Source organism: Dasypus novemcinctus, chromosome 19 (genome assembly GCF_030445035.2).
Source record: "Dasypus novemcinctus isolate mDasNov1 chromosome 19, mDasNov1.1.hap2, whole genome shotgun sequence".
NCBI lineage: Eukaryota > Metazoa > Chordata > Mammalia > Cingulata > Dasypodidae > Dasypus > Dasypus novemcinctus.
The window spans coordinates 27,864,508-27,888,392 of NC_080691.1; the positions used below are offsets into that span (position 1 = coordinate 27,864,508).

The 23,885-nt window shown below is 44.9% G+C and overlaps 1 protein-coding gene and 1 long non-coding RNA gene across 4 annotated transcripts in view; one reads left to right on the top strand and one right to left on the bottom strand.

Annotated features, from left to right (window-relative positions):
- The window catches only part of LOC131274580 (proline-rich protein 36-like), a 241,317-nt gene extending 217,824 nt beyond the window's left edge, over positions 1-23,493 (top strand). For 2 of the 3 annotated variants that reach the window (XR_011646511.1, XR_011646512.1), the window contains 4 exons: positions 20,663-20,708; positions 21,316-21,376; positions 21,654-22,678; positions 22,997-23,493. Coding sequence is in view for 1 of the 3 variants with exons in the window: in XM_058281440.2 (XP_058137423.1) it covers positions 19,742-19,927; positions 20,663-20,708; positions 21,316-21,376; positions 21,654-22,678; positions 22,997-23,460 (1,782 nt within the window). In the remaining 2 variants the exon portion in view is untranslated. Of the gene's footprint in view, positions 1-18,947; positions 19,928-20,662; positions 20,709-21,315; positions 21,377-21,653; positions 22,679-22,996 lie in introns of those variants that run through there. The other variant, XM_058281440.2, reaches the window with a different exon arrangement.
- LOC131274579 (uncharacterized) lies at positions 15,066-17,849 on the bottom strand. The gene is made up of 2 exons (XR_009181846.1): positions 17,529-17,849; positions 15,066-15,245 (listed from the first exon to the last, which is right to left on the bottom strand). It is a non-coding gene; the product is annotated as an uncharacterized lncRNA (long non-coding RNA).
- Positions 23,494-23,885: the final 392 nt, after the last annotated feature.

Sequence of the window (23,885 nt, forward strand, 5' to 3'; positions counted from 1 at the left end):
AAAAAAAAGATTATATTTGTGAACTGATCTATTCCTCTAAGTGTGATACACTTTGACTGCATTAGATTCGGCTGATATGTTTTGATTAAATTACTTGTTAGGATTTGGGCTTTGAGTCAACCATGTGAGTAGACCCTTAGTAGTATTAATCGAAAACCTAGACTGAAGCACCTCCATTGAAACTTGGGCTGAACAGCACCATCTGCTGACTGGTCAGAACACGTGAGTAGGGACTCAGAGTTGAGTCCAGTCCCCTTGGTGGGCTGATACAAACAGATACTCATTCGTAAAGACACAAAGAAGAACAGGGTGCTCTGTCATGTTTGATTTTGGGGTCCCTGAGAGAGCTGAGCCATTCATCTGATACTTTGCAGTAGAGAGATGAGTAGATGAGAAAGCCTGGAAAGAAACAAGCCCTATGCCAGACTGGTATAAAAGCCCAGAGTGTTAAGCCCTATGCCAGCCCATGGCTGAGAGCAGAAGAATCTGGGCCCATGAAGCCTCAAGGGGAAGAGGGAAGGAGAAGCCGGGCAGAGATCACCCACCATCTTGACTCAACATGTGGTAGCTAACCTTGATGAGAAAGGAGCCTGCGGTCGTACTCTTCAGGGCCTTCTTACTGTAAGCTTTTACCCCAAGTAAGTATACTTTATAAAAGCCAACAGGTTTCTGGTACTTTGCATCAGCACCTCTTGGGCTAACTAATACAAGGGGGTAAGGAAAAGAAAAGGGAAGAATTATTTCCAGATGCAGTTTATCACTTTTTGGTTGAAAGTGTCTACACACAAAGTTTTATTAGATTGCAGTCATGAACACTGATTTATTTTATTGTCTGTGGATCCTTTCTACCTGCTACACCCTGTAGAGTTAAAAGTAGTGCAAAGTTATTATGGCCTGCATAGCCAAAGGTATTTATTCTTTGGTCCTTCCTGATTCTGACTCATGGTTTAAAAGAAGCAATGTGGAGAGACCAATTTTCCTAAGCTCAACAGTTCCTAAACTGGAGAGAACTAAAACCCTGCCTGGGACCGCTCCCAGGGTTGTGAGAGGGCAGTATCAACTGCTCTGATTAATCGCAGAGTGGTCTGCACTTAATTCCTAATTGCTCCTACATTTTTTATATAGCAGCACTTCCATCCTAAGCCATTTCCCCTGGTACTAGATCATAACATGACTACAAGGAGGCCTTTCACTCTCTCCTTGCCCACCCCTACCACACCTATACTACTCCCTCCCCCATGTTCTAGATTTAAATCTGGGATTTCCTTCTGACATCATGACTGTCCTCTTGCTTGGATCTTTCCATTAAGACTCAATTGCATGAATTTGGAAAAAGAACTTAACCAAAAGGGAGAAATATTAAATAAAAATGAGTGTTTTTGGTTAAGAGATTTCAAAGTGAATTGGAAGGTCATTTCAGAGGTTACCCTCATGAGTGTTGAAAGAGGATCACATTGACTGCCACAGTAAACCCTGTCTTAATTCGGGGTCCTCCTTAGGACTCTAGAGACATCTAGACACTCTAGGCAGGCCAGACAATCTCAGGAATTCGGTGGACCTTACCTTGAAATATATATTTCCCAATGAAATAGAGTTAAATTCATTTATAAGTTCCCTATATATGCCTCTTCTGCTATTTTATTTGAAACTTTATTTAGAACTATTCTCATTAAATATGTTTACCATAGACTTCAATCTTCAGTTGTTCATATGGCAGCTGAACCCTGAACCTCAGCTGTGTTTCAACACTTACTCTCCGGTTCATCTGACTCACCTAGGACAACTAGCAAAATGATGATGATGGAAAATTCTTATCCCCAAAACAGTGCAAGTACAATTGCAAGCATGACATTTCCATCCATCTACCCCATGGTATCCAAGTCCCCCTCTTAGTCAGAAACACAGAGAGCATAACCATCCTAAAATCCTTAATATTGAAGAGTGAACAAACATAGGAGGGAAATGCAACTATGGGCAAAGTAGACAGGCTAATTTTCTAGCAATGGAAGATCTTGTAACAATGTTGTAAAAGCAGTGGTCACCAGAGGTTCTGAGGGGAGGGATAGGGAAGAGTAGATGTAACATGGGGCAATTTTGGGAAGGACATTTCAATGATAGATAGAGACCATTATACATTTTGTAAAAACCTATAAAAATGTGTGCTGCAAAGCATAAGCTATAATGTAAACTGCTGACCATGGTTAGTAGCACAGCTTCAATAGGAGCTCACCAATTCTACGGACTACACCACGCTAATGAAAGATGTTACTGGGGAACAGTGTGGGAGGGTGAGTGCCTGGCTTATATGGAAATCCACCTCTATTTTCAGTGTATCAGTGAAGCAGTTTGGAATTACTTATGAATTCCAAAAACAGATATTGGATTATCTTGTCTGTTCCTCTGGGTGTATTAGATTGTATTAACTTCAGAGATTTCACTCTTATTAAATTACGATTAGGGCTTTGATTGTGCCACAGCAGAAGAGGGAGTTTGAGTTTGAGCTGGAGCCCCAGGAAATAAACTCACAGGAGAAGAACACAGAGGAATAGAGATGGCTCCATGGACAGGGCAGAGGCCCCAGCGAGAGAGAGAGCCTGATAATCTACAGCTGACCTTGTAGAGAGACCAGAGCAGCTGAGCCTGGAGAGAAACAACCCCTGGGAGTGGGGAGACTTGGCCCAAGCTACAGCTGATATTGGAATAAGCTGGGACCAGGAAGCCTTAAGGGCAAGAGGATGGCTGGAACCTCCCAGATGTTGGAAGCCATCTTGCTCCAACATGTGACAGAAGACTCTGGTGAGGAAGTAGCTTTCAGTTGGACTCTTTGGGGACTTGTAACTATAAGCTACTACCCAAATAAATATCCTTTATAAAAACCAACTGATTCTGGTATTTTGCATCAGCATCCCTTTGGCTGACAGATACAATCATTTATGCAATCTAAAGCATCTTTGAAAGTAAAAAAATAATAAGTAGAAGAATTCACAGCAATGCTTCTTTGCATTGAAGTCCATCCTGACCACCCTTCTTAAAAGTGCCACTTTCTACTAGTGTTGAATCCCCTGTAGTGCTTTCCCCACTACAGTTCTTGCACAGTGTTCCACCAGCCATCTTCCCCTTCTAAGAGATGTTGAAGGTAATTATTAATAATTATTTTTAAATTAATATAAGAAACAATTCTTAAAAACATTACTAATTGTTCATGTTTATTGTATGTCTTGATAGGACATAATCCCTATGAATAGAACAATTTTTATGTCATTCATTCACTAACATATCCCAAGTACCTAGAATAGAGCAGGCATTCAAGAATATTTATTAAGCAAACAATATATATCTGAATAGATGGAGAAATAGATTAGGCATAAGGATGTAAATTCTGACTGTGGCTCAGACTATTCAAACTGGGAAGTCAGCCATATCTCTCTGTTCTTTGTGATTCATCGACATGTGTGGTGTGTGATGCCTGTGAACTTGGAGCCAAGAAGAGGAATATCTCCCACCTGAAATCATCACTTCTCTATAATCAAGAGGTTGAACCTATTTTTTAATATATTTTTTTTATTTCTAAAAGATACATAGATCACAGGATTGAACCTTCGAAGCAGAACTGTACAGTTGAGAGCTGCTTCCCAAAGTTCCTTATGGCATTGTGCTTCAGAAGGCAACCCAGTTTGGCCGATCTCTATAACTGAGACTCACTCCTGCTTACTAACAGAAGCTACATCTTGGTTAGAAGATTCCAGGAAGTGTCAGCTTTGGAAGGTGGTGGAAATGGTTCCTGTTGATGGTCGTCAAGGTGATGGTGAGTGCCCAGGAACAGCTGAAAATATCTCAGAATGACTCCTTCATCTCATCAGATGTTGTCACATAGTCTTTACATTTTTAGGTTTATATTTAATTTTTTAAAATATTTGTCTTTTTTTAAAAGGAGCTTTAGATTACATAATTGTTACATCAAAACATATGGGGATTTCCACATGCCACACCTGCTCCCCCTCTTCCTTTCCCACATTAACAACATCTTTTATTAGTGTAGTACCTTTATTACAATTGATGAACACATATTGTAGCATTTCTACTAACCATGGAATATAGTTTACATTATAGCTTACACACGGCCCTGCACCATTTTATGTTTTGTCAAAGTGTATAATGGCATGTATCCATCACTGCAATGTCATTCAGGAAAATTCCAATGTTCTGAAAATGTCCCCACATTACACTTATTCTTCCCTCTCACTGCCCTCAGGACCTTTATGGCCCCTGCCTTTGTATCAGTGATACAAGTTCTTCCATTGCTGGAACAATAATTCTTCGATAGAATAATAATAAGTTTATTTTAGTCCATTGTCTGTTCTCCAATCTTGAGAATTTGGGGATGGTGACGCCCAGTCTGTTTCTGATTGAAAGGAGGCTTAGTTCCCATGGGTCAGATATATGGAACTACCTTGCTTGCAGTTGCGGGCACGCTCTGTTCCTTGGGATGGGCTATGTCCATCATCATCTCCTTATTGATTGATCTGGGTGAGTCCAATGAACTGGAGAGTAGCTTTTGCAACTCTGCTGAGATTCAGGATTCAACTGGCACATGAACAGACCAAAAATTTAAGTCTCTGGGACATATCTTTAACAAGTGTAGTGTTAATTACAGGTTCAGATAAAAGGGGCAGAGAGCCAGGTGTAGAGATAAATGAGTCTAACTTCTATGGGAGTGACTCCAATGGCCAGACAGTGGCTCCCTGCCATGTTCCTGGTCTGTGCCCAGAGCTGCCTCTCAGAGCATAAGGGAGTTTCCCTCCAGGGAACTTCCTGTTACCACCAGCTCTTGATGCTGTCTGAGACTCTCCACTTTAATGTGAAAATACCCGACATGCTTAGGCACCCAAAGGGTTTTTGCGAATATGAATTAGATAGCAATCACCAAGAACTATACTACAGTATTTTGCTCATGTTTCAATCCACCATATCCTATACCTGATGGGTATAAAGCCCATCAGGGGTATTTCCATAGACTTATTGAATATGTACAAGAAATTCACATTACACATATTTATCATGGTATGTGAGTAGGATTTTATTGCATGTTATTTTCATTGAATATAGCATCTCACATCTAACAGGACCCAATAGAAATTCTTAGTTTTGGTTTTCCTTAGATGCTCCTCTCTCATTTTCCCAAACTCCTGGAACAGACCAAGCTCTATGAATGACATTTGACCTATCCCTCACCTCATTCCCTATTCCAGTCCTAGCACACTAGAAAGCAGCTGGCATCTCTTTGGCCTCCACACCATGTATGGGGGCTCTCCTCCTGCCAGCGTCCTTGTCTACACAGAAGACATTGCTGGGTCTGTCCTCTGCACCAGTGACCTCTGCACACCCTGAGACCCTGTGCTCCGAGCTCTTCACCTTCAAGAGGAAAAGTCTCTTGACTTCTTGTTTTCAAGAGGCTCCTAGAGAAAGATGAGTCATCAAAATAACACATAGGGATGTGGGGTCATTGATTGAACTTGACTCTAATATGAATAAGGGGATGGATATAGAATTAGGAGGATGACAACTCCTTAGGGAAGATCTCTCAGCATCACCACAGACCCCACAGGTCTATTTCTTTAAGTCCTTAAGAACTGTGTTCTATAAACCAGGATGAGAAGGGTTCTTAGGTCACTTAAGTAAATGTTCACCTTTAGGACTAGGGTTGATGAAGAGAAAGGCTTGTTATACAGATGTGGTGCTTGTGTGCTTTCTCTATACATAGCATGTGGGCATCATTAATTTTGCTAGACCTCCCTGACATTTTCTTATTAACTTTCTTAGATGTTTCCTTTCAAGAAGCACATCATCCAAATGTAAATCTCAATAATGAAGTGGGAGGGCAGGCTAACTCTTCAGTCATCAGCACATTGAGGAGAGGGCCTGGTTTTAGAGACAGGGGATGGGTGTGTAGCTCTTGGTGCCACCCTAGAAAGTTCTCCAGGTGATTCCCCATGTCTGAGCTCAAAATTCCCCTTCTTTTCAGTATATCTTAGAAGAACCATAATTCACATTCACCTCCAGCCTTTATTTCTCCACCATCTTTTTCTATTGGTGGGAGTCTCCAAGGGGTGATGTCATGTTTCAAATTAAATTCTAATTTCACCAAAAAATTAAAAGGAGAAGAATTAAGTGAGACAAACTTTTACAATGGAACAATGAAAAACAGGTATTTACACTTAGTATTGATTTAGTCGTTCTACTTCATTGAACTTACTGAGAATGAGGAGAGAGAATCATGAACTGGATGAAAAACCATCCAAGAGATCACACCACCTGTGTGAGGAGGATTTGGCAGAAACCCATGGTACCCTTGGCTGGGCAAAGACCCATCACAGCCCCATGACTCTGAGGAAAAAAAGGTTTACCACCGACATGGAAAAGTAATGGAATGTTCCTTAACATGTTCAGGGTACTGTTTCCTTGGGGAGAGGGACAGATGGACATGCTTGGAGCAGTGGTACATGTAGGAATGAGTGAATGTGTTTCTATTTATGAAAATTGTTTAATAAACTGTACATATTCATTTCATGCATTCTTCTTTAGATATGATAAATTTCAAAATAATAGAAAAAATACTTACATGGCAAACTGAACCTGAATTTTCCTTCTTTCTTTAATCACATAGGACACAGGCAGAGACCAAATGCAGAATTTGAGAATGTTGCCATGAGAAACAACCAGAAAAAGGTGAAAGAGCTAACTCTGAGGTCTTGGAGGAGGTGGGAACAAAGTCACTAGAATCCAGGACAACTAATTAGGAAAATAAAAGGACAAAGCCAAGGGCAGGACAAAGCTGTCCCACACTGATCTAATCACGCTGAGATTCAGGCCCAGGACCTCTATCCCTGCCCCTTCCCACCCATCCAGGGCACGTCCAGACAGCAGGTGGAAAGGAAGGGAGATGCCCTTCAACATGGGGTTTCTTGGGAAGCCCAAAGAATGTCACAGGAGAGCAGCCTTTGTCTCTCTTAGAGAAAGACCTAGAGGGAAAATTTTGTCGTGTTTTCTTTTTCATGGGCAGTGATGGAAGTGATATGGTTTCAAAAAACCTTCATCCAGAAAGGATTCCTCAATCTCATGGTTGAGGAAGAAGGCATACAAAAATAATGAGAGTCCATCAATTGATAAATGGATAACTGAATGTGATATTCCATAAAATGGGATGTTATTGGACCATAAAGGGAATGAACAATTCCTACATGCTATAACATGGACAAACCTTAAAATATTAAATTATGGAAAATAAAAGAAATACAGTGGGTCATATAGTGAAGTAAAATTTAAAGAAATGTTCAGAAAATTCTTGTCATTACAGAGAGTGAAGGGATATTTTAGACTGCCAGATCCTGATTGAGAGCTATTGAAATGAATATGGTGTCATCTTGGGGAGTGTTGAAAGTATTCTGAAATTAGTCATTGTCTACTTATGAATTTAATAACTCTACCCAGTTAGACATATAAGAAAGGTGATTTTTTTTTTAAATAAAGGCAACTTTACCTGTGTGAATTAGCAAAAAATACAAGTATTGTAGGGTAAAGATAGTGATGTGTACCATGTAGATGCAAGTTGATTAAAAAAGGACACATGTATATGGATTGAGGTATAAATAAATACAAAGTGAGAAACAAAGAAGGCAGGGAGAAAAAGAGGATGATGAAGCACATTTGCATATGTTAAAAAATGATCAATGTTAGTAAAGAATGTACAGTTCCTAAGAAAACAAATGAGAGACTGAAGTCACCAGGAAGTGCCCTGAGTGAGCTCAGGCAGGTTTTGGTCTCACTTCCCCATGAACTTGTATCACTATGGGAAATGCCGTTGCCCATGTATGAGCAACAATAAAAGTCCTCCTCATCCTCAGGCTGGAACCCAGAGATGCTTAGGGAGGCCGTGTTGCCAGACTTGGAGCCAGAGACATGAGCAGGGATCCCAGAGGGTCATTTATTGGTGTCATAAATGAGGAGTTTGGTGGCCGTGCCTGTGTGCGGTTGGTACCAGGATACATCATTATAACCCCTGATGTTGCTGCTCCTTCCAGCACAGGAGAGGGTGACCATCTGTCCCAGAGCCCCAGACACAGAGGAAGGCTGAATCAGGGCAGACTGAGCCCGGACCCTGAAAGGAAAACAAAGACAGTGAGTTCAGGACCAGGTTCCAGGTGGGTCAGGAAAGGAAGGGCACATCATGAACCAGTAACAGGGTGTCTCACCTGTGCAGTGATAGGGACTGACATACATGGGGTTGGTGGGAATGCATCTCTGCAAGTGACAGTCCCTGCAGGGTGGGACCCTGGGAACTGACTGGGTGGGTGATATCAGGGTGTGAGCAACCACAGGGTGGGGGATGTGGCAGGAGTCACAGCTGATGGTTGGGGGAGGGGTGAGGTCCACACATTTGGCTAAGCAGGTCTGGGGAGCTGAGACGGTGGGCCCCAAACTGGCCCACAGCCCACAGGCTACCCTTACTCCAGCCTGATTACCTCTGACTTAACCCTGAACCTTGTTCTGATTTGACCTCTTATCCACCTTTCCAGGGACAAACTTAAATGCCATCACCTGGGAAGATGCTCTTCCCCACTTGCCATAATGTAACCTCTGTCTGTCCTGACAGTGCATGATATTCTCAAAACTCTGTTCATAAAGGTGTCCTCAAATCTATCCTTGAGCTTGACTTTAGTATTGAGACCCTTAAGGATCCTTACCCCCACCAGGATCTCCTTGTCCTTGACTGCTCCCCATGTCCATGTGAACCCAGGGCAACTACCCTGGAGCCCACAGCCTCCCAAATTAGTGTCCATGGAATACCCATGCCTACCAGGGATGTTGGGATTTCTAAGGTGCTAAGAATGATCAAATGATTTCAGGAAACTAAGTGACCCAACATGAAGCCATTTATCTAATGCAGGACATGTCACTGACTTTACTCAACCCAGGGATCTTATGAAGCACAAGGCCATTGGATTTCACAAAGCTTTCCACACTCCTTGGTGCCTGTGCAACCACCGGCAATTCCTGGGAAATGCTTTTGTCCCTTGCCTGGACCCTGGAGGTGACCCTGATTTTCTGCTGTGACTATGGCCTTGGCTCCACTGGGCTCTCACTCCCTTGGCCTGTCTCTAGCCCCACTGGGCACTGGGAGCTCCTCATCCCCCCATTCACTCTCCAGGATGCCCTATCATCTCTTTGGGCCCCTCTCCCTCAGGGCAGCCCCATGACATCTGGTCCTGCGCCAATGGCGGTTGGACTAGCACACAGAATTCACCCAGATTCCCGGGTGTTGGGAGGGTGGGACACTGGGGAGATGGGATCCCTATTCCAGAATGCCCTTGACCCTTGCTGGTGACCCACTCCCCAGAGACATGAGCAGACACACAATGTGCTTTAGACAGAGTTGGATGATAAATGGTGTGCCCTTTATTGAGGAGAAGTGCAAATAGGAGAGAGGTAGGGAAATCATGCATTGGAACCGATCCCAGGGAGGGGCCTGAGGGACAGAGCAGAGAGGTGGGGAAGGGCTGTCTGGGATGAGGGAAGACCCCTCCCCAGGGGCCTACACTCCAGGCTCCCCTAAGGGCTGGGGCCTGAGGTCAGGGAGCTAAGAACTCTGTGCAGGGGCAATGCTCTTCTCCACGGTGCTCCCCTCGTGCGTGACCTGGCAGCTGTACTGATCTGCATCCTTCCACTGGGCAGGCATCAGCGTCAGGTAGCTGCTGGCGGCTACTTGTTGTTCATCTGTTTGAAGGGCTTGGTGGTCTGACACCCTCGGTGTAGTCATGACCGTCTTTCTTCCACTTCACGTCCATGCTGCCTGGGTAGGAGGCACTCATGAGACATACCAGCGAGAACTTGGTCTTCCGCTCCTCAGGGGATGGCGGGAACACACTGACCTGGGGTGAGGCCTTGGGCTGATGAGCAGGCGGGGCGGGAGGTGAGTGTCCCGGTGGCCATCCTGGGAGCCCCTGAAACACAGGCTGTAGGTGGGGATATCCGGGCTCCCAGCCCCATGCCTAGGTCCCAGGCAGGGTCCCCCCTGCTCCCAGGATGCATCCAGGGGCTTGGGGGCCCTGATCCTGTACATGTGCCATCAGTTTTCCTTAGTCCCTTCTAGCACTGGCTTCCCACCTGACCCACCCCCTAAACCAACTGTCCACGAGTGTTCTTGGCCAACACCGGGGCTCTGTTTGGAGGGTCAGTCTCTGCCCAAGAGGATGGTGTGAGCCCTTTAAGTCCACTGCAGGGACTTGCATTGCATTCAGTGAATACATTTTGGAGCACTGCTGCACCACATGGATTAGAGTTTACATTGTAGTTTACACTCTCCTCCAGGACATTCAGTGGGCTATGGCAGCATATATAATGTCCAACATCTGTTCCTGCAATATTCTTGATTTGCAATGTCAGTGGTCATGTCTCATGTGGAGCCCCCAATCACTTGTGGAACCACTCACTCAAGAAGACACACATAGGGAAACGGACTTTGATCCAGTGGTTAGGGCGTCCGTCTACCATATGGGAGGTCCGCGGTTCAAACCCCAGGCCTCCTTGACCCGTGTGGAGCTGGCCATGCGCAGTGTTGATGCGCGCAAGGAGTGCCGTGCCACGCAAGGGTGTCCCCCGCGTGGGGGAGCCCCACGCGCAAGGAGTGCGCCCGTGAGGAGAGCCACCCAGCATGAAAAGAAAGAGTGGCCTGCCCAGGAATGGCGCTGCCCACACTTCCCGTGCCGCTGACGACAACAGAAGCGGACAAAGAAACAAGACGCAGCAAATAGACACCAAGAACAGACAACCAGGGGAGGGGGGGAAATTAAATAAATAAATAAATCTTTAAAAAAAAAAAAAAAGAAGACACACATAGAGGAGACAACTTTTCACTTTTGATCCTGCCATGCGAGAGAAAGGAGAAGACACTATCAGCTAAAGCCCCAGAAAGAGATGGACATTTCGGTGTTTCCAGTGCTTGGTTATTATGAATAATGCTGCTCTAATTATATAGAAGCAAACACATTCTTGCTGGTAATTTGATTGATGTAACTACATTTACAGATCGATTTCACAAAAAAAATAACCTTTGTAAAATATGGAGTCTTCCTTAACCTGTCCCTATTTCCCCTATAGCTTTTCTATTTCTAAAGAGTTTGCCTTGATGAAATACTTCATTAGCTAAATTTCTCATTCCTGTACTTTTTTGTTTGAAGTTGGGAACACATGTGTTGTAGGTTTCAGTTAAAATAATACATAATTGTCTGCTCATCATTCACACTTGAATGATAACTTGATTGAAAATGTTATTATTAGAATGCACTTGACTCAAAAATTTTTAAACCTAACTCTACATACTTCTGGATTAAGAGTGAGGGATGGGGAAGTGGATGAGGCTTAACTAATAGAGCATCTGCTACCACATGGGAGGTCCAGTGTTCAAACCCAGGGCCTCCTGACCTATGTGGAGCTGGCCCACACAGAGAATTGATGTGCACAAGGAGTGCCATGCCACACAAGGGTGTCCCCTGCATAGGGGCGCCCCACGCTCAAGAAAGGCACCCTGTAAGGAGAACCACCCAGCGTGAAAAAGTGCAGCCTGACCAAGCGTGGTGCCGCATACATGGAGATCTGATGCAGCAAGATGACTTAACAAAAAGAGACACATATTCCCGGTGCTGCTGATGAGAATGCAAGCAGACATAGGAGAACACACAACAAATGAACACAGAGAGCAGACAACCAAGTGTGTGTGTGGGGGGGAGATAAATAAAAAATAAATCTTAAAAAAAAAGAAAACTGAGGGATCGATTTGTGATTCTCCCCTGATAAGAGAGTTGTTCTTTCTGCTATTGTGTGGACATTTCTTTCCTTTATTAGTCAAGTTCAATAACAAATCTACTTTGGCTAAATGGAAATTATTCCTTGACAATTTCCCATATATATATATGATATGTGTCTATATATATGTATATATATGGAACCATTTGTCCCATAAGTTTGGCTTTTTGTCCCAATCACAAATGAATGACACCTTTTTAATACTTCGTTGGTTTGATTGCTAGATTTGCTGCATAGATACAATCGATTATCCTCATGTTGGGTAATTTCTCTGTCTCTACTAGTGTTATCTTCCTTTCCATCCAACTTTTACATTTTTACCCACATTGCACTATGACTAGGTTGGCCCATGCATTAGACAGTCAAAGGGGTGCTGATGCACAATACCAGAAATCTCCTGGCTTTTATACAGGGTATTTCTTTGGCCACAACAGTTAGCAGGCCATAAAGACTAAATGACTTCCATCATCAACGTCTATTGCCCCATGTTAGAGCAAGAGGTCTGCTGACGTCTGCAAAGGTTCAGGATTTCCTGGGTTCCTTTCTTCCCAGGGTTTGTTTCTCCCTGGGTTCCGTCCCTCTAGTCTCTCCACAGGTCAGCTGTAGACTCTCAGTCAAATGGCTTGTCTCTCTTCCTGGGGTCTCTGATGGGACCAATTGAACCTTCTCTCCTTCCTCATGTATCTGATTCCCTATGTGTTTACTTCCTGGTTTCCAGCATCAAAACTCCAAACTCTCTTCTCTGCCATGTCTTTTCTCTGTGAATGCCCACCCACCAAGGGGCAAGAATGCAACATCCTAATGATATTTCCCAATCAAAGCCTTAATCATTATTTAACCAAGTAAAAGTGAAACCTCTGAATCCAATATAATCTAATATCGCTGCAGGGACAGACCAGTTTACAAACACAATCCAATATCTATTTTTGGAATTCATAAATAATATCAAAGTGCCAAAGTCCCTGCAACTATCAGCATGTGCTTCTCATGCTCCCAGGTCCTTCTGAGACTCAGTGGCTTCCCTCTGCTTCTCCTTGCACAAACATGAAGAGCAGGAACTGCTGGGAGTTACTGGTACTTTGTCCACTCTCTTGAATTTTGGAAATTCTTCATAATGCTTTGTCATCTCTTTTGGTCAGAATGTCATATGTTTTTTAAAAAATTCTCTCCTAGGGAAATGAACTTGGCCCATTGGTTAGGGCGTCTGTCTACCACATGGGAGGTCCGCAGTTCAAACCCCGGGCCTCCTTGACCCATGTGGAGCTGGCCCATGCGCAGTGCTGTTGCACGCCAAGGGTGCCGCGCCACGCAGGGGTGTCCCCTGCGTAGGGGAGCCCCACGCGAAAGGAGTGCACCCCATAAGGAGAGCCGCCCAGCATGAAACAAAGTGCAGCCTGCCCAGGAATGGCACCGCCCACACTTCCCGTGCCGCTGATGACAACAGAAGTGGACAAAGAAACAAGACACAGCAAATAGACACAGAGAACAGACAACCGGAGGGGGGGGGATTAAATAAATAAATAAATCTTGAAAAAAAAATTTCTCTGCCTTTTCCCCTCCCTCCAGTTGTCTGCTCTCTGTGTCCATTCGCTGTGTATTCTTCTGTGACCTCTTCTATCCTTTTCAGCGGCACCGGGAATCTCTGTTTCTTTTTGTTGCGTCATCGTATTGTGTCAGCTATTCGTGTGTGCAGTGCCATTCTTGGGCAGGCTGCACTTTCTTTCATGCTGGGTGGCTCTCCTTACAGGGAACACTCCTTGTGCATGGGGCTCCTCTAGGCGGTAGACACCTTGCGTGGGGTGGCACTCCTTGTGTGCATCAGCACTGTGCATGGGCCAGCCCACACAGGTCAAGGAGGCCCAGGGTTTGAACCGTGGATCTCCCATGTGATAGCCAGAGGCCCAATCCATTGGACCAAGTCCGCTTCCATCATATGCTTTTTACTGTTATTGCTTCCTGTTCCTGTTAATTTCTATTTTATGAGGAAATTCTTAAACTATGCCACCATTTCTACCAATTTTTCAGAATTCATCATTCATCTTTGAAAGATAGTTGTTTGTTAAACAATTTTAATTGAAAATTTCCTTATTGTTAGCTTTTGAAAGAAATCATACATCTCAATTTAAATGTTGGCAATGCTTCAGTCTTCTCTTTCACTTTCTTATGTTTTGGTTCCACTATGATGTGAATAGAAATAAAGTTTTGAACTCATTTTGCTTCTGAAAACTGAGAATTCTTTTAATTTTTTTACACTTCTTAAAGTTAATAGATCACAAAGAATGTTATATTTAAAAAGATATAAAAACATGAGGTTCCCATATACCCCACTCCTCACCTCCCCCACTCCATCATTTTTTAAATTGTATGTTTTTGAAGCTGTATACCTCATGAAAAAAGTTACATTAAAAAATATGAGTGCGGCAGACTTGATCCAGTGGTTAGGGTGTCTGTCTACCACATGGGAGGACCACAGTTCAAACCCCAGGCCTCCTTGACCCATGTGGAGCTGGCCCATGTGCAGTGCTGATGCAGGCAATGAGTGCCCTGCCTTGCAGGGTTGTCCCCCACATAGGGGAGCTCCTCACTAAGCAGTGCACCAGGTAAGGACAGCCGCCCAGCGGGAAAGAAAGGGAGGCCTGCTCAGCAATGGTGCAGCACACAGGGAGAGCTGATGGGACAAGATGACTCAACAAAAGAGACACACATTCCCATGCCATTGACAACAACAGAAGAGGACAAAGACGACGCAGTAAATAGACACAGAGAACAACCGGGGTGGGGGGGGTGGGGGAAGAGGAGAGAAATAAAAAAATAAATAAATCTTCAAAAAAAAATGAGGTTTCCGGATAACCCTCAACCCCCCCACGCCACTCCTCCCACACCAACAACCTCCTCCATCATTGTGGCACAGTCATTGCACTTGGTGAATACATGGTGAAGCACTGCTGCACTATATAGATAATAGTTTACCCTGTCGTTCACACTCTCCCCTAGTATGTTCACTGGGTTATGGCAGGATACATGAAGTCCAGCACTTGACCCTGCAATATCATTTAGGACAACTCAAAGTCCCAAAAATGCCCCCACATTACATCTCTTCTTCCCTCGCCCTGCCCTCAGCAACTACTGTGGCCACTTTCTCCACCTCAATGCTACGATTTCTTTTATTACTAGTCACGACAGTTTTACAGTAGAATATCAGTAAGTACACTCTAATCCATCTTTTATTCCTCCATTCTGTGCACCCTAGGATGGTGATAAACACCCCACCTCTAGATCAAGAGGAGGCTTAGATTCCACATGGATGATGGATGCAATTCCTCTGCTTGCAGTTGTTGGCACTCTTGGTTACCTGGTTGGCCATCTTCACCTTCCTCTTAGCTGACCTGGTAAGTCCAAAGAACCAGAGATTAGGAGTGGCAACTCTGCTGAGGTTCAGGGCCCAGTTGGCTCATGGGCAGCCCAGAGATTCAAATCCCCTGAGTATACGCCAACCCTAGCACCAACCACAGGTTCACTGAAAGTGACAGAAGAGGTATGTGTAAGAAGGTCACATCTGAGTCCAGCTACATCATAGGAGCACAAATTCCAAAGTACGGCCCTCTGACATAGCACAGAACTGCAAATCCATCTGCCATGACCATATATACCTGTGGATTTCCATAGCCTTCTGGAGAACCAGCACCTAGGGTTGTACCTACTTTGGTTGTCTCTGGGGTCCTGCTGAAGTGTGCTTAAGCATGGCCCCTCTGATGACCTCCTGACTCTCTTTGTAAGACTCTTAGCCATATAAATTCATTTGCCTTTGCCATTTCCCCCTTTGATTCAAGGTCAAAAAGCAATTTTTAACACTTGTTCCAACATGTAGGCTGAGACATTCTGTTGGTCTGAGTTGACCCTTTTATCCAAGGTCTCTCTCTAGTTGCATCACCAGTTAGTGATTGGTAGTAATCCCTCAGTGGCAGGGAGGCTCATCCCCGGGAGTCATGTCCCATGCTAGGGGGAAGGTAATGCATTTATATGCTGAGTTTGGCCACATTTGAGCAACAGGGAGGCTCTCAGGAGGTAATTCTTAGACACCCTGTAGCTCTAGGCCTAGTTTACTACCTCAAGTAATGAAGATTGTCACTGTGGGCCCTGAGTGGAAGGGGAGAGAGGTATGGAATAGATGGAAGCAGGACAACTTGGCGGCAATGGAAGTGCTCCACAAGATCATGCAATGATGGACATAGGGCATGTTAACTTACACCAAAAGTGTATAAAAGTCTATAAGCTAAAATGTAAACCATAATATAAATCATAAGGAAGCTAAAAATTTAGAAATTTGTACTGTCTAAAATATAAACCATAGTGGAAACCAAACTGGAAACATGTTTGACAGCTATGTTTCAAAATCTGTACATCAGCTACAGAAAATATAACATGAACATGTAAAAAGATCATTGCTGGGGAAAGGGGAAAAGGGTTTGATGTTGGATATATGGGAGCCCCCTATACTGTGTATGTGAATGACTGTGATCTAAAACTTTTTTGAAGACAAAATTTAAAAACTAGGAAAAAAAAAAAAGGATGCAGACACTGAGGAAGAAATGAAAGAAAGTGCCTTGCACTGTACATACAGGGCAACAGCTATTAGAGTGATGAAAATCAAAATGTTAGAAAAAAAGCTTTATAATATTTTTCATTTTATTAATACAACCGTTAATTTTTACTTTATTGTAGCATTTCTAACTTGTTATGTATTCTATTTCTAAACTTTAAACCCATCACTATATTTCATTTTGCTATTAATTGAATTTGGTAATATATTAGGCTTCATTGCTGTGAAGTTTTGGACCACAGAGAGGTTCAGCTCTGGCAGGGGAGGAACACTGGTGTGGGGTGTTATTGATGGGGGGGCACGTGAGTGGGAGTAGTTCTCCAGGTCATGTGTATAGGGGACATAAAAAAGTTCTGATATATGTTGGGTATTTTTATAGTAGTTAGAATTACAAACATCAACTGAGGGAGTGCTGAGTTCCTACCCAGGGGAGCTCTGTCACATTCCCCAATGGAACAACAGTAATCCCCAAGTGTAACGGCAAAGACCAACAAAGAACAATGGTCCAAACTACGGGACATTATAGATTCCCCCCAGGGCCTACTGGATGGAATGTGGGAGAGTGTGGGCTATGATGTGGACCACTGACTATGGGGTGCAGCGATGCCCAGAGGTGTACTTACCAGGTGCAAGGGATGTGTCATGATGATGGGAGAGAGTGTTGCTGTGGGGGGAGTGGGGGGTGGGGGGGTGGGGTTGAATGGGACTTCATATTTTTTGAATGTAATATTTTTTAAAAAATGAATAAAAAAATAAAGTCCTTTGTAAAAAAAATAAACACATTACTTAAATATTAAAAAAAAAAAAAAAGAAGAATTGTCCAATCATGAGCCCTTGATACTGATGACTATGCTTATGAGCCTGTGTACCTGAAATATAAAGGAGGCCTAGAGCTGAGAATTCTTTTTAAACTCTTTAAGCATGCTTACTTTGTATACTGCTTCTGTATTAGTCAACCAGAAGGGTGCTGGTACAAAATACCAGAAATGGGTTGATTTTTATAAAGGGTATTTATTTGGGGTAGGAGCTTACAGATACCAGGCCATAAAGCAAAATTTACTTTCCTCACCAAATTCTGTTTTCATGTGTTCGAGCAAGATGGCTGTGGATGGCTGTGAGGGTTCAAGCTTCCTGAGTTCCTCCCTTCCAGAGCCTTCCTTCTCTCTGGGTTCAGGGTTCCTTTCTTCCCAGGGCTTGCTTCTTCCTGAGCTCAGCATTCCTCTCTTCCTGGGGCTGGCTTCTCTTTCCTCTGTGAGTATATGTCCTGAGGCCCCTGCTGAAGGCTTCAGCATCAAACTCTAACATCATAAACCATTAACACTGTCCTTTGCCATGCCTTTGATCTGTGAGTCCCCACCCACCAAGAGGCAGGGACTCAGTGCCCTAATGACATGGCTGAATCAAAGCCCTACTCATAACTTAATCATGCCCAGGTACAGACCAGATTACATACATAATCCAATATCTACTCTTGGAATTCATAACCATATCAAACTGCTCCAATTTCATCCATTTCTAGCATCTCCAGTTCATACTTAATTTCTGCTGCTTGCTCAAAGTCTACTTTCAATCTTGCTCAGGGTAAATGGTTTTCTCATCTATTTTCTAACTGTAAAATATGAGCAATATGTTTTTTAACTTTAGGAATCTTCAGAAGATGTCTAAAGGTGATTTGACTTGGTTTCTCCCAGATGCTATGGACTTAACAATTCGGATGGATTTTCATGCTCTTTCTTTCATTGGGATCCTCATTCTGCGAGAATGGTATAATTCAAATCTTTGGATTATATGAGGGAGAGGCTACAGTTATACATTATTCAGGAAGGTTTTGATAGTAATTGTCAAGTTCCCACCAAGTACCAACAAAAGCTAGATGTTTCACTCACTTGGGCATCATCTAAATTTTTCTAAGTCCCTTTTTTCAATTAAAGACAAAGATCTTTTGTAGCAGATAGGTGGCATTTTGATTACATGGGATTACATATCAAGCTCCTCCAACTAGCCAAGTTGAAAGGCAGTTCCTCAGTGGGGCTCACATCCAATAAACCACTAGGATCATGCATTGGGCACAATTCCAAGGCTACCTGGATGCAGTGTGGTCTTTTCATTCTAGTTTCAGTCATAAGTTTAACACTCTTGATTTTCGTTGTTGAGATTTTTGTAGTGGTGACTTCTGTAGTCCATTGAGGATTTATTCTAAGTTCTGGAGAGCTCAGAAGTATTTTTCAAAATGGGCTCAATCTAAATAATCCGGCATTGTGATATTTTCAAGTGGGAGGCCATTTCTGAATGCCTTGTCATCTTAAATTGCATTTTAATTGTAAGAATTTTTGAAAAATAGTCTCTGACAATTTTGGTGAAATCATGGTTCTATGCTTACCCTAGTATGAGTGGGAAATGATTGTTCTCAGTATGCTAAATTTGTATAAATAGTCATTTTTCTAATACTTGATTTTAATCTAATGTTATCCTTCAATCCATTAAAATTTTAATCATATTAATTAAGTGAAACATTAAATGGCAAGTTTTCTGAAAAGACTTTAATGAAAAACCAAGAACCCTCCTGAAGTCAAGAGAGAGTAAATACAGGAACATGGCTTGAATTGTAAGTTCCCTGGGTAAAGACGCTGATGGGAAAGTTGATACTGGAGAAAGCTGGTGGAGAAAAGATCTGCTAGGTCTGGTAAATTCTCTACCTAAAAGAAAAATCTGACCAAAAACATTACAAACAGAAATATCTAAGCCCAAATTTCAGTAGTGATCATGGGGAGAAACTCTGATACATGTTAGGGTATTTCACACACACTCACATACAAAGAAACAAGCAAGCAAACAAACAAACAAAAAACAGGCCACTAGGCTTGAGAGAAGAGGAGTCTCTAGGTGTAAATCAAGAGTTTTGGCAAAATTCCTGGGAGAAAGTCACATTGTCAAAGGCCATGATGGAATTGGTGAATTAGTACACTGGTCAGTCTATATTTCTGCCCAGAGTGAAATGGAAAATTACACTTAAAGTATACCAATGAAGTGAGTTAAGTGTGTATTTGTAAAATAGGAAGCCACAGAAAACTATGGAGAGAACAAAAGGATGAGGAAGGGTGTTGGTGGGGTCTGAGGAGAACAAGGGGGGATGGGCTGTGGGGACACCTTCCTCTGGTCATCCCCTCCCCCACCAACTGAACCACTGTGACTGTTTGAAGCCCTGTGATGTCACCTCAGAACTCTAGGCTGAAATGTGCTTGCTCAGGGCCAGTTGCCTGAGGCAGCGATTGCGTATGCAGTATGGAGGCATTCCTGTTCGTTCTAATTCTGTTCAGTACCCTGTGGCTGGGCGAAAGCACAGCCATAGGGGTACTCGGATCTCTCTTCTTCCTCTTCCTTGGAGTGGGGCTCTTCACCATCTTGGCCCACTCTAAGAAGAGGAAGGTGAAATTTCGGAGAGTCCAGCGACACCTGGACTTGAGTGAGGTAAGGGACCCTGGGATCAGTTAATGGCCGAGACTCACTGTTTTTGCCTATCCCACTTCTCACTTTCTAAACCCATTATGTAGGCCCAGAGGGACACCTTAGTAATAACCTCTCACAGAGTAGACCCTATCATCTAGGGAGCAGGTAGGGGAAGGCTGTTTTGAAGTGGGGCAACTGTTTCATTTCAAAACTCATAAATCGTCCATGTGGGTGTGGCAGAGGGCTCCAGGATAAATTCAGTCATACTTGGTGGCAACGGGTTGTAAGTTTTAAGAAGTTCAGGGTATTCAACTAAAGACAGTCTCTCAACACTTGCTCACTCTTCATATCCCTCAGCAGGTTTCCCTCGGACAAGCGGGTTCCATGTGGCAGGGTTGGTGTGGAAAGCAGTGCTGAGCCCTGGGAAGGCTCAAGGACATGTTCTTGTCCAAGTTGGGATATCAGGGACCAGCAGCCTTCTATGAAGCCACACTTGCTCCTCTAGAGTGCAGATTCTGTGTCCTCTTCATAAGAAGGCTCTTCTCAAAAAAGACTCCACTAAAAATCAATTGATAGCTCATCCAGAAAAAAATGTGTTATTCAAAGATGAAAAGATAATCACTGGAATTAACTCCCTAAAAAGGTTTAGCAGACTAATACAAGGGATACGTTATTGATGGATAGGGTTCTGAAGGTTTCCTTGAAAAGACAGAGATTGTATCCCATGAGATCCTATCTTCTTTTTTGGTTTGACAGTGTCAGCGCAGAGGCAAGGGGATCGAGGAAAAGGGTGAATTAACAGGTAAGGTTCTGTTCTCCCAACACATCTGCTCCAAGGGTGAACCAAAGCCTCAATCCTGCACAGCCAAAGTCACCTTCCTAGTCTGAGCCCGTCAAAGTTGTTAAAGACCCTCTCAGAGAACAGAGGTCCCAGAGGGCATGAACACAAGGAAGACGCTCAGACCTTGGGACACTCTCACATCCTCCACACATCCTGACAAAGAAAGAGGGAAGGGGCTGGACATACAACGTGTGTGTGATACAGTGCAACAAATCTTGGTGGAATGGGAAAGCAGGAATTGTGTAGCCTGCTAGGGGCAAAGAGTTTAAGCGCACTAAACCTGAGATTCCTCCCGTGAAATAGCTTTTTTTTTGCAGGGAATGAACAGGCTATGTGTAGGGATCACATGATACAATTCGTGGGAAAGTCCTTGAGAAATGATTGCCCATGAAGCGTGTGTGAGCCCCTCCATTGTTTCCCGTGACCATTGGACATGATCTCCCCATTCTTGGAGCTCCTAGAATCTATTTCTCTAGAAGCCTCACCCAACAGGCTATGGCATGCAGCCCCAGAGCAGGTGTTTTCCTCCTGCCCTCACCACGTGTAACCCAGTCTCCTGATTTCCCAGCTTGGAGAGCTTGCCAGGGAGGCGCCGTGGGGACACCAGGTGTGAGTCCTCCTCGGAAAAGGTGATTCCTGTTTATTCCCTCTTTCCTGCTCCCCCTCCTGAGCATGACCTGTGCTCTCCAGGTTCCCAGAGCACTCTCGGGGGGAATAAGAAATGGGACCACGGAGACAAAAAAATGCACAGGAAAGCCATGGGGATTGGGTGAAATGTCTGCGAGAAACCCGGGCTGCAAGCAATCAGTTGGGACGGAGGCAGCAGCAGCCCCTCCCCGGCCAGGCCTGCTAGGGCTCCCTGCCCCCTTCTTCCTCTGACTAAAGCCTCTGATTTCTTTCCTGCAGCCCCCTGCGCAAGGAACCTGGAGCGGCCAGACACTGTCGCATCACCTGTCACCCGTGGGCCTTTCCACCTCCCCGGGATGACCGCCCGCCAAAGGGGGACCGTGCGGAGGGTGCTGCTCCATCTGGGACCCCTTTGGTGGCCTGGTGTCTGGCCGCCAGGCGACCTCCACACCCACAGAGTGACCCGCCTGTGAGATCTCTGGCTGGGTCCTCTGGGAGACTTGCCTCTGGCGGCCCACTCTTCCCTCCGGGGGCACAACCACCTGTCCCTCTGTGGGAGGCCCCAGCAGCACTGCTGGGGGTGAGAACCTCCCTCCAGGTGGTGTCTGGGGAAGCCCACCCTCCCGTTGCAGGCACCATCCTGGTCCTTTCGTTTCCTTCCTCTTTCCCTCCCTTTTACTCCTTCCCCCCTTATTCCACCCTGGCCGCCCCCTCCTCCCCACCACTGGCCATTTCCCTCTTTCCACAATCCTCCCTGGCACTGCCCCCCACATTCCCAACCTTGTTTTTGACCTTTACCCCGAGCCCACTCACCCCTGCATCCTGGCTTCCCCCACCCCGCCCCTCTTTTTCCGTCTTCCCAAAGTTCCTCTCATCCCCACCGGCAGCTCTTCCATCTCTGCCCCAGGTGGCTTGTGGCCCATTCCACCTGCCAGCCCTCTGTTCCTCCCTTTCCTGCCCCACAACCCTGTCCTGCTCCCTGCCCCTGCCCACCCCTTCCCTTGCCTTGCCTTGCCTCTCCGCTCTGCCCTCTGTGCCTTCAGGACATCTACAGAGGGCATGGGCAAGAGGCATCCCTGCACCCCACCCTTGTGCCCTCTCCCTCCCCTTAATTCAGCCCAGTGAAATCAGGGCCAATCCTAGCCTGTGCAGGGGTGTCCTGGGCAGTCGCCCTCTACCCCTGACCCCTGCACACCTGGCTGCTGCTGCTACAACTTCGAGCAGCACAACTAACCCCCTGTCCATTGGGGTGGACATAGAGCCACAAGTCCAGGCCAGCCCAGTGGACTTAAACCTGGAATCAGGTACATTGGCTTCTGGGGCCTCTCAGGCCATGCCCAGGGAGGAGCCAGTGGGGGCCTGGCCACTTCTCAGGTGGTGGGTCCTGGAGGGAGACCAGGGAGAGCCACCTGTGGCAGGAGGACTTCTCTTAGCCCTCCGTACAAAGAAGCAGTATAATCGGACCACGTTCCAGCCACTTCTCCAATTGGGGAACAATCTAAAGTCCTCCTTAGAAAACGTCCACCAGAAAAAGGGCTGAGGGATCCCCAAGGCCAAGGGAAGAGAAGCCCCTCACCCAGATCAGAGATTTTCCTGACACCCTTTCTTGATGATCCCATCAGGCCTGGAAAAAACACAGGATTTCCAGGAACCCAGAAGAAACAACATCGTACGGAGGGCCCTTCACTGGATTACACACCGGAAAAAGACCAAGGGGCAGGAAGGACCCCCAAAGGGAGCAAAACGAAGACCAGCCCCTGGGATGTCCCCACGCACCGGAGAAAAAGAATCTGAATCCAGCTGCTCCCGAAAGGGAGCTTTAGCTGCACCAAATGCACTCCCTGAACCTCAGGCTGGACCTGGGGGGGACTGGGGCCTCAGAAAGAAGCCACGGAAACCCCACCCCAGAAAAGTCCGCTTTGAGGCTTCCTCAGAGTGTCTCATTTATTATCCTGACTCTGCCCCCTGTGAGCTCCTGCCAGACGCAGTGGTTTGCCACGACAAAGTAAAAAACCCAGAACATTCGGGGAGACCTTTCAAATGGGGGAAACTGTGCTGCATAGGGTGTTTCCCACACATGAACTAATGTGTTCTAGAAATAAAGTTATTCTTCCTTCAAGCCGCTGCTTTTCATGATAATTTGTTATTTCTCCAACAATTCACACACCAAGCACTAACCAACGGAAACAGCAAAATGCCACAGTAGCTCAAAACTCCCTTACAGTTTGGTAATGTAATCTGAGAATTACCCCCAATTGAGAATTCTTAAATGTGACTTTTGAGCGGGTGGTGAGTCAAGCCCAAGGCAACACATTCCTCTTGCCCAAAATGCGTCATCCATGGCAGCAATGTCTCCAGGTATTGGCAGGTTACTAACACTTTTATATAGCATCTAAGAAACTTTGTGCTTGATTTTTTTGAAAGAAATTTTCCCACACAACAGGGATGATGGAATGCCAGGGTGTCAGGAGCTAAGTGGCAGCACTTGACAAAGACCAAGTGGGCGTGGCT